This window comes from Gorilla gorilla, chromosome 21 (genome assembly GCF_029281585.2).
Source record: "Gorilla gorilla gorilla isolate KB3781 chromosome 21, NHGRI_mGorGor1-v2.1_pri, whole genome shotgun sequence".
NCBI classification, from domain to species: Eukaryota; Metazoa; Chordata; class Mammalia; order Primates; family Hominidae; genus Gorilla; species Gorilla gorilla.
Genome location: NC_073245.2, coordinates 45,437,932 through 45,453,767, shown reverse-complemented (window position 1 = coordinate 45,453,767; position 15,836 = coordinate 45,437,932). Strand labels below are relative to the sequence as shown.

Genomic DNA, 15,836 nt, shown 5'->3' with positions numbered 1-15,836 from the left:
GACACATATTAGGTGCCCAGTAAATAAGGAATGAAAGAATGAAAGAATGAGAAATCTCAACAGGCCCCTCCCTGCATTTTTTTTTTTTTGTCCTGGTATTTCTGGGCTGATGAGCAACCATAGGGATATTTGTTCTCAGGAGGATACTTCATCAGGTCTGACTTCTAGACCTAAACCCCAGGGCCCAGGCGGGAAGGACCTGTGCACCCTTCAGAGCTAGAGTTTATTGTAGGAGAGGATGGGGTGTCCACAGGGCCTGGGGTAAAGTTTTTAGGGTAGCAGAAGCCCCACTCTAAGGGAGACTTAAGGTCGCAAGATGTGGACTTTCCTTCTGATCAGCAGTAGTCAGCTGGGGGACTCTCCAGCCTGGCATGCAGAGGGTTGGCTGCTTTCATGGTGGGTTGGTTCATGAGCAGCCTCCTGTTCTGTAAGGAGAAGAGGTAGTGTCTGTCACCAGTGTGCCCACCTCCCAACTCCCACACCGAAAGGAAACCCTCATCCATCCATGGTGACCAAAGGCAGGTGCCGGGAGCGTTCACGTGAAAACCCTCCCCAAATGATGCTGAATTATTTGCTTCTTGGTGTCTTCACTTCACTAGTCTGTGAGCTCTATATGGGCAGGGACTGTAACTGTTTATCTGTAACTGGAGTAGAGATGGTCTCAGGTTTGGGATGGGGCCAGTGTTCCCTACTGGATTGGGTGGAGATCTTGGAAGCAGCTAGAATCTCTGGTAACCTGATGACTTCAGTGACTTGGCAGGGCACAGCCTGCTTGGTAGGGGTACGTTCTGCTGTCCCAGCTCTCTTGGGGGACAGTGTGGTCATCATAATATGGTCACCTCTAAAGTGTTCTCACGGCACATGCAGACGCCCCTTAGCAGGCCTCCCTGGGGGCTCCAGGGCCGGGGGTACCTCTTTCAGCCACTTGCCAGTCCTAAGAAGTCCTCACTGGATGGACCAGACACTCACCTATGAGGCTTTTCAACAGTTTCACATCCAGCTGCCCGAGGATTTCACCGATCAGAGGACATACCTGGACCATCAGCACAGAGAGAAGGATCAGGCCAGGGGCTGGAAAAGGAAAACTGAAGTGCCTGTGGCAGGAAACTTCAACTCCGTGGGATTTTTTCCAGTAGGAATCGTGGCCAGAGCAACTCCCTTGTAGTGAGTGCCAACTACCTGCTCAGTGTCATGCACAACACTTCGATGCTTTGTCTCCACAAATCCTCATCATATAAGATAGAGACTATGGTGGTTCCCATGCTACAGGTGGGAACACTGAGGCTCAGGTAGGCAAAGTCTCTTGCTCAAGGATAGGCTGGCAAAACTCATGGCCAAACTGAAATTTTAAATTGAGATTTTTCAAGCTCTAAAATCCAATGTTTGAAATCCTTTGCTAAATTGCCAGTGGATATGCCTTAATCCTCGGACTCAAGGATGCTCAAGATGCAAAGTTTTTTCTAAACTTACCTGACTTTCTACCATGTGTGGGAGAACTTTTTGCAGATTCTCTTTGAGGTTGTAGAGAAACTGATTCATCTTTGGTGGGATAGCCCTAGAAAGAAAGGTAGAGGCACAGAATAGAACAGAGAAATCCAGGCAATATTAAAGCCAGGAGGTATGTGTTGAGTATACTTTCCACAGTCTTTTAATCCTCACTCAGCCCCATGCCAGAAGTATCATTGTCAGCGATCATCAAAGGGGTAGCTCAGACCTTGCACAAGGTCACACAGCTAATAAGTGCTGGTTATATTAGAAACATGGCAATAGAGCACCAGATTCCAGAGTCTTTCCCTTACACCGTCCTCCCATGAATGTCTGGTACAATCTAGGTACTCAATGAATATCTGATGAATAAATGAACAGACATCCGCTGAGGTCTTCATTGCTTTCAGCATTCCGGAATTACAGAGATAAATCAGGCACAAGTCTTGCCTTCAAGGGACTTACAGTCAGTTGAAATTGAAAGACTTGGTCAGCCAGTCTATGGAGCTTTATTAAAGCTGTATTTTGTGTCTTGTTCACCACTGTATCCCTAGCATCAGGTGTGGTGCTGGCATACAGTAGGTTTTTGGGAAATATATGAATGAATGAGTGATAAGGAGAAGCTTCAGAGAAGATGGGACGGGCATTCCAGGCAGGAAGATCAGCATGTGCAAAGGCACAGTGGTGTGAAAATGTACGGTGTGTGGTGGAGGACAAAGGGCTGAAAAGTTGGCAGGGGAGAGGACAAGCAGGGCCTTGAGTGAAATTTGGGAGTTGCTGTTTACCCAGAGGGCACTGGGAACCACTGGAGGCTTTGGAGCAGGGGCTTGGGCATGGCCAGATTTCTGTGTTAGAAAGTTATTTCTGCTGCAGGATGAGGAATGGAGTGTAGGAGGGGAGATCTGGGCCAGGGAAAGCCAGGTGAGTTTCCTGTAGTGCTCCAGGTAGTGGAGCAGGAGATGGAGATAAAAGAGAGAAGCTGAGGGCTACTAGCAAGTCATTGATGGGAACTTGTGATGATGGGCTTGAGGAGTGAGGAGGGAGAAGAGTCTGGCTTCTGGGAGGGTGGTAGGGTCATCACGGATGGGAACATGGGAGGAGGAGCAGATCCCGGGGGAAGGATGAGATCTGCTTTGGACTAATTTAGGAGACGGTCAGGAAGTGACCCTGCAGCCGGGGCTCAACAGGAAGGAAGCCCAGCTCTGGGGAGGGGCAGCTGGGGTCTTACTCAGTGAGGATGGCCACAAGGACACTGCTGGGCTCTGCATCGCATTTGCCTATCACCAGATCCCTCCGGGCAAACTCGTCTTTCTCCAGCCAGAACTCCACAATGATGCTTATATGTGCACACATCTTTATGATGTTGTTATCGAAGGACCTGCAGATGAGAGAGGAAGAGGAGGAAGGGCAAGGGGAGGAGGTAGAGAAAGAGTAGAAATCTCCGTATTGGCAAAGACGGGCACTGTCCACCATTAGGGCTTCCCCTGGCACTCTGAGTCCTTTCAACAAACTAGGCCCAGTTAAATCCTGAAGTCAGTGATTAAAGAAAAAACAGCTGTAGCCAGAGTGACTTCGAAAACCCCTTAAATAGGCCTTTGGAAATTCAAACGTTGAGAGTTAATCTCTGTTTCAAAAATCTTTCCCATTTAGCTGCATCCTCCCTTTCTTGGGGGCAGTGGATGTCAAAGGATAGTTTGAACAGGAGGATGGTGAGCAGGGGCGATGAGATGATTACAGCAGTTCTCCCTTTCTCTCTTTAATCAAGCCCAGTTGTTGTGAACTCTCATAGGTTTGAATGAGCAAATGACTTCCTTCCACTGACTAATGATTGTCATCCATATTTCAGGTGAAGAAACCAAGGCTCAGAGAGGTGAAGTGACTTGCCCAAGGTCACACAGCAAGTGACTTTGGAAGCCAGGATTTGAATTTAGGTTGGGATCAGAAAGATCTGAATTTCCCAGGTTCCCTGTGAGGAGGGCCAGCAACTCTCAGATGCTGCTTCTGTATGACTCACGGTCTCAATTCAAGGTCAAATTCAAGTGAGATGTTTGCCGAGAACCACTCCTTATGGAATGACATCTGGATCCCACCACAGTCCAGCTGAATGTTGGTGATGTTGATGCTGCACAAGGAAAGAGCAGAGGCCCCACAAGGGTGAGGGACTTCAGAACCGGTAAGGCTTCCTGCTGAGAAACAAGGCTGTCCGACGTAAAGAGGGCCTGGCAATGGGATTTGGAATGTGATTCTTTTACAGATGCTCTGAGGGCAAGAGTCAGGTGTGGGAGCCCTGGACTGCAAGCTGCCCCAGAGTGGCCCTAACAGTGCCACACAGTTTTGATTTGTGCAGCTGGGCCCCCACTGTTCCTTGTGTGGGCCTTCCACCTTCTCTTCTTTCAATCTTCCTACCTTCCCTCTTCACAGGCCTTGCACCTCCCCAGCCCCCCATCAGCTCTACCCTTCGATCTAGAGCTCTATAAAGAGTTCAGGGCCACGGATGGAGCTCAGGGTCTCACCTGCTCTCTTGCTGCTGCTGGTGTTTCCTGCCGCTGATTAGCCAGCCCACCAGCCCTGAGGCCACTTGTGCTGAGGTATTCAGTCTGTCCCCAAAGTGGATGTTCTGAATTCGGCTTTCTGCGTTGTGCTTTATGAGGCCCTGAGCAATAACTGGAAATGCACAAGGACCACTGACTTTGCACAGTGTCATGGAAAAGGTGGGGGGCTTGGGATTCGGAGGACTGGGTTGCAGGATGGTGCAAGATCTGATTGCTTAGTGAGTGGTGCATGTCACCACCTCCCCATGGAGATCTACCTTCTTCATCTATGAAATTATGCTTTGCAAGATTGATGTGAGAAATAAAGAAAAACACCTGCAGAGGGTGTGGCAGGCAACAGCTGCTCAAAGTGGGGTATTCTGGTTGAAAGTTCACCCAACACTGTATTTCAGTCTGGAGCACGGAGCTAACATACAGGATGTAGATCAGAGTCAATTTTGGTTGAAGAGAAAATTAGATGGGTAAGCGTGGAGAGAATAGATGTAAATTGCTCCACACCATGTCTAGAATAAATTGCAGGACCCAGTGGAGCTTCCAGTAGAAAAGGACCCAGTGGAGCTTCCAGTAGAAAAGAATAAATCTCCCAAAGGAAGGAATTTTTAAAGCTATGGAGACACTTAAGTCCTGCCTATTTTGTCTCTAGAGCCTCCTGCCTGGGATGAGGACCCAGCTCTGATGAACCTCGTAGCATACCACAGGGCACATTATTTCACTGGTTTGACCTGCCCTGAGATCAGGTCCCACACTGAGAACTCTGGGTTACTCCAGAGCAGCAGAAACCTTTGTCATACCCCATCCCCCTCCTCCAAGACAGCACCTTGGAGTTGTTTGTTTCAGCAATGTTTGTTTCTGTCGCTTACAAACAAGAATGTGTCTGGAGTAGCAGATCTTGATTCAAATCCTGGCTCTATCATCTCCCTGGGTCTTGGCTTCTTCATCTGTATAACAGGGGCAGTACCTCACAGGGTTCTTGTGAGGAATATTAAGACCATTCATTCATTCATCCAACAAATATTTATTGAGATCTACTGGGTGTCAGGCCCCAAGCTGGGCACTGAGGGTACAAACCAGTTTTATGTCTACTAGGAGAGAAATATATTAAACAAATAGTTTCAAGGATAGAGTGAACCTATAGGTATGCCCAGAACTCTTAGTAGTTCTTCGTTCATGATTATAGTGGTGCTTGGGAATTTGTGAGCAGCAGACACCAGTGGTTGCCAGTCTAATATTCATCTACCCATCCATCCATCCACTCATCCATCCATCCACTCATCCATCCATCCATCCATCCATCCATCCATCCATCCATCTATCCATCCATCCATCTTTCCATCTATCCATCCATTTATCCATTTATTCATTCTATCCTCCTCATCTGAACCCTGATTTGATTCAAGTACTCCCTTAAATTCCTGGTCTAGATGAGGCTGTTGATTATCTGAACCATCAGGTGTGCCTCACCCTGACTGACTCTTTTGGGTTCAAAGTTGGCACATGACCCAGTTGGCTCTATCAGACCAAACAAGAGGGGAAAATTCCTTTCTGTTTCTCCTATCAGAAAGAAGCAAGACAGCCTATAGCGCCAATGGCCATGGGCCACCATTTTCCTACCACACTGGGAACCAGCATGAGGATAAAACCATGATGATAGCAGAGCTGAGAAATAGACAAAATCTAGTCTGGAGGCAAACTTTGAACTCATGACTGAACCAAACCTGGAGCTTGTCCTACCTCTGACTTTCAGTTATGTAAAATGACAACTTTTTTTATTGTGTAAGCCAGGTTGAGTTGGGTTTTCTGTTGCCTGCAGCTAAGTACTCTAACTGATAATATAATTTCACTGCCTTGACCCTACCTGAGATCAGGCCCTACACTGAGAACTCTGGGTTACTGCAGAGAAGCTGCTACTGGTCATAGCAATAAACATATGCATAGTCAAAGCACTTTTCACATACTTTCCAGCATTTAAGTTTGAAAAGCAGCTTCATAACTAACATTCTAAGTGCACTTATTGTATAAATGAGGTTACCTGGGTTCAGAATTATACACCAATATATTCAATAACCTAAATGAAAAGGATACATTTATGCCAACCACAAAATGCCAAGTTTCAATGAGGAAAAATAGAAAACATTCATAACCAAAGAAATTAAGAAATTTCTTAACAAATAAAAATGATGATTGAAGATCTCATTCTCTGAGAGCTTCTGATCTAGAAGATTTTATGCAGAGTTTTATCAAACTTATAAAGAGATAACTGTGAAAGAAAATTTAAAAACAGAAAGACGTTAAATTCATTCTCTGAGGTTAGTATAACTTTCCTAGCCTCAAGGACAGTACCAAGAAAAGAAAGTTACATATTAGTTTTATGTATGAAAAGTTTGCTAAGATCCTAAACAAATTATTAGCTAATGAAATCTTGGCCAGGCGCAGTGGCTTACGCCTGTAATCCCAACACTTTGGGAGGCCAAGGCGGGCGGATCACCTGAGGTCCGGAGTTTGAGACCCGCCTGGCCAACATGGTGAAACCCTGTCTCTACTAAAAATACATAAATCAGTAGGTCGTGGTAGTGGGGGCACCTGTAATCCCAGCTATTCGGGAGGCTGAGGCAGGAGAATCATTTGAACCCAGGCTGGGAGGTGGAGGTTTCAGTGAGCTGAGATCCCGCCACTGTACTCCAGCCTGGGTGATAGAGCAAGACTCCATTGAAAAAAAAAAATCTAATAGTACATCATAAAAACTTTCATTTTAAAAGTGTTAGGAAGGTTCAACAGCAGAAAAATCTATTAATACAATTTATCATTTAGTAGGTTGGAGGAAAAAAGTGATTAACTTTTAGATGCAGAGAAACATTTGTTAAAGGTCAATACTGACTTACGAGTAAGAAAAATTCATAAAGCTAGGGGCATAAGGAACAGGCTTAATGTGATAAACACTATATTCCAAAAACCCACAGAAAATTTACTTGGAGGGGAATTCTGGAATCATTTCCATTCCTGTAGAAGGCTCTGGCTACAATGCAAGATAAGAAAAAGACACAGGAAGCGTAAGGCTTAGAAGAGAAAAGATAAAGCTATTACTACTTATGGACAATATAATCCTCTAGATAGAAAAACCTACAGAATAAATAAAACAATAAAAATATAAGAGGTCAGCAAGGCTTTTGAATATCAGAAGAAGTCAACAGCTTTCCTTCCATTTGTACCTGCAATTCCAACTAGAAAATATAATAGAAGATTAGGTAGCATTTACTATGGCAATGAAAACTATAAATTATCTGGGAATCACGTTAATAAATCATGCTCAATACATTGATAGGACTTCAAAATTCTCTTATGGGATATATAGTAAAATCTGAATAAATGTAAAGATACACTAAATTTATGATTGGGAAGTCTAAAATATCAACTGTCTTTAAATTAACAAATTCATTTTAACTCCAATCAAATTTCCAGACTTTTTTTTTTTTTTAGATGGAGTCTCGCTCTGTCCCCCAGGCTGGAGTGCAGTGGCATGATCTCCACTCACTGCAAGCTCCGCCTCCAGGGTTCACGTCATTCTCCTACCTCAGCCTCCCGAGTAGCTGGGACTACAGGCCCTCACCACCACGCCCGTCTAATTTCTTGTATTTTTAGTAGAGATGGGATTTCACCGTGTTAGCCAGGATGGTCTCGATCTCCTGACCTGGTGATTCGCCCACCTCAGCCTCTCAAAGTGCTGGGATTACAGGCGTGAGCCACTGCGCCCGGCCTGATTTTTTTTTTTTTAAGAGACAGGGTCTTTGTTGCCCAGGCTGGAGTGCAGTGGCACAATTATAACTCATTGCAGTCTCAAACTCCTGGGCACAAGTGATCCTCCCACCTCAGCCTCCCAAGTAGCTGGGACTACAGGTGTGTGCCACCATGACTGGCTAATTTTCTAATTTTATTTTTGTAGAGACAGGATCTTGATATGCTGCCCAGGCTGGTCTTGAATTCCTAGGCTCAAGCTATTTCCCACCTCAGCCTCTTAAAGTGCTAGGGAGCCACCGTGCTCGGCCAGACGAATTTTTTAAAGGAACTCAACACACTCTGAAATTCATTTGGAAGAATATAGGTCTGTCAGATAAAACAGCATTTTACAAAGATGTTGTATTTACAATATTATGTTATTGGTGTAAAACAGATGTACAGATACAGCATAGGGAGTTCAGCAGTGAATCCTCATTTTTAGGAATTTGATCATTTAGTAGATGAGTTGAGGAAACTGAGTCACATGGAGAGAAGCGAAGCTGAATCTCTGAGTTACATACACAGGCATACATAAAGATAGCCTCCAGAGATGGGTTAAAATCTTAAATGTGAAAGGTAAAACTATAAAGCTATTAGAAAAAAACAAAGTAGAATATGTCTGAGGTAGGAGCAAGGTCTTAAGACTCTCCAAACACAAACTATAAAACAAAATATTGATGAATTTGAAAATATTCCTGTTCAGTGAAGGACCTACAAAGTTAACAGATGACAGTTTGGGAGAAATATTCACAATGCATAAATCTGACAAAGGGCTAATGTCAACAATTAAGTAATGTCTCTTCAAGTCAAAGAGGATTAAAAAAACCCAGAAAAGCAAATTTAAAAATGGATAAAAGGTAAGAACAGGGAATTCAAAGAAGTCAAAATGGGGCCGGGCACAGTGGCTTACACTTGTAATGCCAGCACTTTGGGAGGCCGAGGTGGGTAGATCACTTGAGGTCAGGGGTTCGAGACCACCTGGCCAACATGATGAAACCCCATCGCCACTAAATATACAAAAATTAGCCGGGCATGGTGGCATGCACCTGTAATCTCAGCTACTCAGGAGGCTGAGGCAGGAGAATTGCTTGAACCTGGGAGGTGGACGTTGCAGTGAGCCAAGATCATGCCACTGCACTGCAGCCTGGGTGACAGAGTGAGACTCTGTCTCCAAGAAAAAAAGTCAAAATGGTTAACAAAAGTATAAGATGCTCAAACTTCCACTCACCAGATAAAGTCAAGCTAAAACAAGTAGTTATCACTCAACTACACATCAAACTGGCAAAAAAAAAAGTAGAAAAATAGTGTCATAGATCAAATTGTGCCCTCTCCTCCCCCAGTGCGACTGTCTTTGGAGATACGGCCTTTAAAGAGCTAATTAAGGTTAAACGAGGTCATTAGGGTGTGGCCCTAAACTGATGGGATTGGTGTCCTTATAAGAAGAAACAGAAGAGATCTCTTTGTCTGCATGCACAGAGAAAAGGCTATATGGAGACATCGAGAAGGTGTCCGTCTGCAAGCCAGCAAGACAGGCCTCACCAGAAACCAACCCTATTTGCATCTTGATCTTGGACTTCCAGCCTCCAGAACTGTGAGAAAATGAATGTGTGTTGTTTAATTCCCGGTCTGTGGTGTCTTGTGAGGACAGCCCTAGCTGACTGATACAGCTCAGTACTCGGCAGTGCTGGGGAACATAGGGAGACAGGTATGTTTATTTCTTACTGGAGCACGTGTAGACCACACAGCCATTCTAGAGAGGATTCTGGCAGTTTTGGTTAAATTGAGTTTACCTCTACCTCAGGACCCAACCACTCTCCTTCTGGGTTTATCCCAGAGAAATTCTCCCACAGGCTGTAACAGGGACACTTGCAAGGAGGTTCATCTCAGTGTAGTTTATAATCATGGAGAGTTAGAGACAACCTGCATGTCCATCCAGAGGGGAACAGCCAAATAAACTGAGGTGGATGAATCTTATGGCTCTTTCTGCACCAGCTGAAGCAACACAGATGTCAACAGCATAGTGTTGAGTGAAACCCAACATTATACAATTTATGTAAATTAAAGTACAATACAATTTATGTAAATTAAAGTACAATACAATTTATGTAAATTAAAGTACTGTACATACAAGGACACAGGCATATTTAAGTACATCCATTAAACACGCTGCAATGCCTGCCAAGGCAGTAGGGATATGGGGTGAGAATAAGGCATAAAGGGGGAAAATAAGAAAATAAAACAAAAGGGGGACCTTGCAGTGATTTGTGCCAATGAGGATGTGCTAGAAATTGGCATATGATCAACACAACCTCAATTTTCTGTACTTGAGGTCTAAGAAAAAGAGAAGAGGGAAAGTGACTTACCTGAAGTCACCCAGCGGGTTAGCAGTGGAGCCCAGATGGCGCCTTCCCACCTCCCCAGCCCTGTGGGCAGCAGGCAGAGCCCGGGGCTTAGCTTACTTCTTGCCAGGGTGGATTTGTTGTCTCTGTGGGCTTGGGCCAGGCCAGGCCAAGGCTGCTTGTGTGGTGCCAAGGGCAAGGCCAGCAACCCGAGGAGGATGAGGAGCCTCCAGAGTGGACACATCGTAGGGTCTGGGACCTGCAGATGTCAAGAGTGTCAGATGGGGCCTGGGCAGACGGCTTTGAGGGTGGCAGTCTGGAGGGATGGGCTAATGGTTTTCTGCAGAAAGATGACATCAGAATTAGCCCCCAGCATGCTGGGGGGAGGGGCTGTACTGGACCCTGGCAGCTGCCACCAGGGCTTGCTCACATTGGGAGAGCAACATGTGGAACTCTGGGGGGAGGCCAGGGCTCCAGAGGGAGGCCTTGTTGCTTGGAGACACTCACCAGAGTCTATTGTTGGGTCATCCAACGGGAGTCCTCTCCCAGACCCTGGCACAGGCTGGATGTTAGTGACTCTTTAGTGAACCAATGAATGAATACATTTGAGTGAGGGTGGCTAACCCCAGGCTCTCCAATTGGGTTAGGACTTTCTTAAGGGCAAGACCAACCACTTCAATCCCTACCACGATACTTGCTTGTCAGAAATTGAGTGCTAATGAATGTTTGTTGAGTGACCAAACGACTGAATTGACGAGTGGAGATGGTTGATCTCTGAATCTCCTCCGAATTATGAGTTTCTTGAGGGCAGGGTATGAGTCTAATTAATCCTCATGTCTACAGTGCCTCCCATGTTTGCCACATGGTAAGTACTGGTGAATGTTTGTTAATGCTACAAATGAATGAATAACTGGATGGATGGATCTTATCTTTCTGGATAAGATTTACAGACTCTTGAAGCCAAAGCATCAGGTTGACCTTGGAGCCCTGGGGTTGGGATTCAGAGAGAATTCAGTTTAAGTCCCCTGTCCTCACTCTTAGGAAATGGTGCCAAGTCCACCTAGTTGTTCCAGTCCCAGCCGGTGGAGCTGCCCTTTCCTCCCCTTTTCCCATCTCCCACAACCCATCTGTCAGGAGATCCTGCTGACACTTCCAGAACATGACCACATATAACAACTACTCCTCAGCCACCATCAGCTTGATCTGAATTATTGCCAGTGGGTCCCAGCTGGTTTCCCAGCTTTTAACTGTGCCCACCTACAATCTCTTCCACACAGCAGCCTGAACAGTCATTTCAAGATGTAAGGTAGGCCAGGTGCGGTGGCTCATGCCTGTAATCCCAGCACTTTGGGAGCCCAAAGCGGGTGTATCATGAGGTCAGGAGTTCAAGACCAGCCTGGCCAACATGGTGAAACCCCGTCTCTACTAAAAATACAAAAAATTAGCTGGGTGTGGTGGCGCATGCCTTTAGTCCCAGCTACTTGTGAGGCTGAGGCAGCAGAATCACTTGAACCCAGGAGGCAGAGGTTGCAGTGAGCTGAGATCACACTACACTGCACTCTAGCCTGGCAACAGAGCAAGACTCCAACTCAAAAAAAAAAAAAAAAAAGATGTAAGGTAGACCACCATGCCACTCCTCTGCTCAAAACCCCTCCAGCATTTCCTACTGCACACAGAGCAAAAGCCACATTCCATGCAACACCTCCCAGGCCCAGGAGGGTCCCTGCATCCTCTTGGACTGCACTGCCTGCAGCTCTCTCTTCCCCACTCCACTGCAGCAACACAGGTCTCGGATGTCTGGGCCCCACCTTGCCATTGCTGTGAGCTCTGAGACAAAGGTGTTTGTCACTGTCCCTGTGCTGTTTCCCCATACTGCGGGGGACATAGAGGGTCCCATGTGGATGAGGGATGGGAACGTCCTTTGCAAATTTCACAGAAGCCTTGGGGCTGTTCTTGGGCAATTCACTCTGGTTTTGTAAGAGATTGTACTGAGAAAGCCTTGGTTCAGGGTGTTGGCTTTCCCTGTTTGAGGTCCTTTCTCAGAGTTCATGCTCCCCTTGGGGATGTTTGTAGAATATCACTTACTTCAAAATGTATTTTTCTAGCCTTCTTGGTCTTATGTAAGTGGTTGGAATTTTGTTATTTATTGTCAAGAAACAGAGAAGAGTGGGCATTGTCGGGAGGAACAAATCTGTTGTCCTTGGCTCTTTGGACATCTTAACATGGGGCGGGAGCTGTTGGTCCTACCTCATCACAGGCTGTGGTTCTCAGGGCCACAGAGCCTAATGAAAGGACAGCATGGAGGGTATAGATTTTCAGAGCTTGATGCATGACAAGAGAGCAGATTTGGAGGGATGAGAGGGCCCTGCTCAGGGGCTGGGGACTGGATTTGAAGCCAACTCGGTGCAGGATCACATGCAGTCCAGAGTATGTGCTTTAGGGTCACGCAGACCGGGGTTCAACTGCTGACTCTGTCTCTTGGCAGACTCAGCTCCCAGGTCTGTAAAAGGATCACAGTGCAGACCTCAGAGCTATAGTGAGGATTAAAGCGAATCATGCTTGGGCCAGTCCTCCAAAACCATGTTGTTATTATGATCCTCCTCCTTGTCCTTACGCCTCTGAGCCTTCCTCACCTGTAAACCAGGGAAGCTGATGGAGTCAGTGACATGGAGCATGAGAATCCCAAGATGGTTCCTGGGACACGTGTGCAGTGAATGCAGGAGCCACCTCTATCAAGTATTTTCACGAATGAAATGCAACTCCAGAAGGCAGGCAGGAAAGATAGAAAGGCTGAGACGGCAGTGAGGGTGTGATGGTCCTGGAGTGAGCTTGCGCGTGGCTGTTCAGATGGTGGGCTTTGCTGTCATCATTCAATGAATAAAACCACTAAAATCAATGAACACTGAGTGTCAGGAGCCGTGGGCTCTGGGGATCCCACAGAGAGTGGTCAGGCAGGGTCCTTGTCCTCATGGAGCTCACATACCAGTGGGGAGACACACAGTCTTCAATTATCCCTGCAACTGAGCATATGATTATGAAGTACGGCCCAGCAGTGAAGGAGGTGGGAGGTACTGTGAGAGGGCACAGGGAGGGGATACCTGGCCAATGGGGGAAAAGGGATGTCAGAGAAAAGACCTCCCTGAGGAGGTGGAGTTTCTTTAGCTGCCATTCAAGGAAAAAACCCAGGGTGGCTGGGCACCCCCAGCTGGTGCTCTCAGGGAGGATGGTGGTGGATTGAGGACTGCTCCTTAATGAGCAAATACCTGGAGGCTGGCGGGGCTGGCGTTTCTCCACTGGGACCCGTTCCCTGTGTGAAGCCTGCTCTGTGGTCTATCTCATTCCGTCCTCATGCCACAAAGGTGAGGAGACAGGGACCCAGAGAAACCCAGCGGCTGCCTAAGCTCCCAGCCAGGAAGAGTCTGAGCTGGCATCCCAGTGGGCTGTCTTGCCTTCCCCAGAACTGCCTCAGACACTGTTTTCCTTGGACACTGGTGCTGTGGAACACCACTGAGCCTCACACATTAGCAGCCTCCTTCACTATTCCAAATAGATTTCCTTAAAACAAGCTTCTCTGCCTTCTTGGGGGACATTTTGAAAATGCACTGGAAGCTTTGGTTTGTCTTTTAGGAAAAAAAAAACGCACCAAGCTAAAAAATCTTGCACACAGTACCAGGATTGCAATGGACCTCTTAAGGAATGCCCATGGGTTCAATGGTAAAACCCTTGCTGTCCTGGGAAATTAGCTTTCTAAGAGTTTGACTTTGAAAAAAATTCATTTATCCATCCACCCAACCATTATTTACTGTGGGCCAACTGTGTGCCAGGCACTGTGCTTGACTCTAGGGAATAACAGTCACCCTATTCCCCAGCAGCTTATCATCTGGTGAGGGAATCAGAACAAGGTGAAATAAACAAGAAACCAAATAACCATAAATTGTATTAAGGGGAAAAAGCTTAGTGTAAGATTGGAAATAACAAGGAGGCCACATTAGACCAGGATTAGGGAAGGTCTCAGGTGACATTTGAGCAGAGCCCAGGAGGAGAGGAAGAGATGGAGCCAGGCTTGAGTATAAAAATGTGGAAGGGGAGCCAGGCAGAGGGAACCATGAGGGCAAAGGCCCTCAGGTGGGAAAGGGCTCGGCAGGTTGGAGGAAGAAAGGAAGACAGTAGTGGCTGTGTATGGGGTGAGAAGTCTGTACCCATGTGCCCAGGGAGAGGGCCTGTCTCACATCCCTGGCTGCAGGAAGAGCTGTCCAGTGGGACAAGGAGGCAGGAACCTCCCTTGGCAGAACTCCGGGCCAAGCAGGCTTATGCACACCTGTGATCTCTAACGGCCAATTGGGGTGGCCACTTCCCTTCCTTGGGGCTCTAAGGAAATTCCAGGTCCCTAGCAAAAGGCAGAGGTCTCCAAACTCCAGGGAACAGCAGAGGAGGCAGAAGCATTAAATGCAGATTCCTGAATCTGATTTAGTGGGGGCTGGGGGGAGGTGCTGGGAGCTGCCTTTGGAATGAATACCCTAGAGAGATGATGCAGGGGGTTCAGTCCATACTTTGAGAGTTACTCTTCTAAGGAATGGAATTCATTATTCATCTAGTCATTCATTCGTTCCATTCTTTTATATATATATATATATATAAAAGATATATAATATATACACACACATATATATGTATATGTATATATGTTTGTGTGTGTATATATATATATATATATACACACCCCCCCCACACATATATATATGTTTAACATACATATGCTTAACAACTATACAGAACTACGGGCTGGAACCTTAATCCAAAGGTGAATTTCCTTAAAATGGCAGGGGAAGAGAGAGTGGGGACCGTTTCTGAATGGCATATTGGGTTTCACAAAGGAAGAGTTGACCTTTTCTGGGTTCTGGGAGTAGCCTGGAGAGGGCAAAGGGAAAATGGAAATGCTGGACTTTCCAGGGGAGCATCACCGAATTTTGGAGGGAGAGATGGGACTTGTAAAAATGCAGATTCTTAGGTCACCTCTGATTAATTGAGTCAGGCTCTCTGAGGGGGATCCTGGGAATAAGCTTCTGGACAATTCTGATGCACACGGTGTGTGAAGATCACTTAGCTGAAATAATAACAGTGATACCAGCTAACAGTTATTGAGTGCTGACTGAGCTCCAGGGGCAAGCTAAGTGCTTTACCTGTAATGACTTATTGAATTCTCAACACAACCCTTTGCAGTAGGCACTGTTATTATTGGCCTCCTTTTGCAGAGGCACAGAAATGTTAAGTAAAATCCCCAAATCCACCCAGCTGGGGAGGGGTGGGGCTCAGATGGGAACCAGGTAGCCTGGCCTGCAGGAGGGAGCTCAGAGGAGCTGTTGCTCATTCCCCACCAACTGCTTCATCCCACACCCCATTCTGCTGCCCAACATGATCCTCAGCCCCCATTCCCCCAGCCACAAGCATTGCAAGGAGAGGCAGAAAGAATAATAAGGGCAGATGGATGTTGAGCCCTGACTCTGGAGACACTTGTCTAAGGACACACAGCTGATAAATGTGGAGCTAGGATTTGAACTTGGGCCGCCTGGCCCTGATAGGCTCTACCTTGTTTCTGGATAAATTCACTTACAGCCCTTAACCTTCCCTCACAGGGGTCTGCAAGCTTGTTCTGTCCAGCTGCATTTCCTCTTATATACTACAGAGGCCA

General features: G+C 46.4%; 1 protein-coding gene across 2 annotated transcripts; it reads right to left on the bottom strand.

The window, feature by feature from the left end:
* Window positions 1-209: 209 nt before the first annotated feature.
* On the bottom strand, window positions 210-10,606 carry BPIFA3 (BPI fold containing family A member 3). Of its 2 annotated transcripts, none has more exons than XM_019016835.4 (7): window positions 10,172-10,606; window positions 3,999-4,149; window positions 3,500-3,607; window positions 2,714-2,863; window positions 1,471-1,555; window positions 970-1,033; window positions 210-425 (listed from the first exon to the last, which is right to left on the bottom strand). In XM_019016835.4, exons 1-7 carry the CDS (start codon window positions 10,389-10,391, stop codon window positions 346-348), a joined length of 858 nt encoding a protein of 285 aa, XP_018872380.3. In that variant the 5' UTR covers window positions 10,392-10,606; the 3' UTR covers window positions 210-345. The 2 variants fall into 2 exon arrangements, with proteins under 2 accessions (XP_018872380.3, XP_004062053.3); XM_004062005.5 differs by having other exon boundaries at window positions 10,268-10,606.
* Window positions 10,607-15,836: the final 5,230 nt, after the last annotated feature.

What these genes read in the sequence shown, in the direction of transcription:
- BPIFA3 (XM_019016835.4), bottom strand. Translation starts at nt 10,391, where the DNA reads ATGTGTCCACTCTGGAGGCTCCTCATCCTCCTCGGGTTGCTGGCCTTG. An exon ending in CAGCAGCAGCAAGAGAGCAG is followed by an intron (nt 3,608 to 3,998) that starts GTGAGACCCTGA and finishes TTCCTTGTGCAG; the next exon opens with CATCAACATCACCAACATTC. An exon ending in CTTGTGGCCATCCTCACTGA is followed by an intron (nt 1,556 to 2,713) that starts GTAAGACCCCAG and finishes CTTTCTTTCTAG; the next exon opens with GGCTATCCCACCAAAGATGA.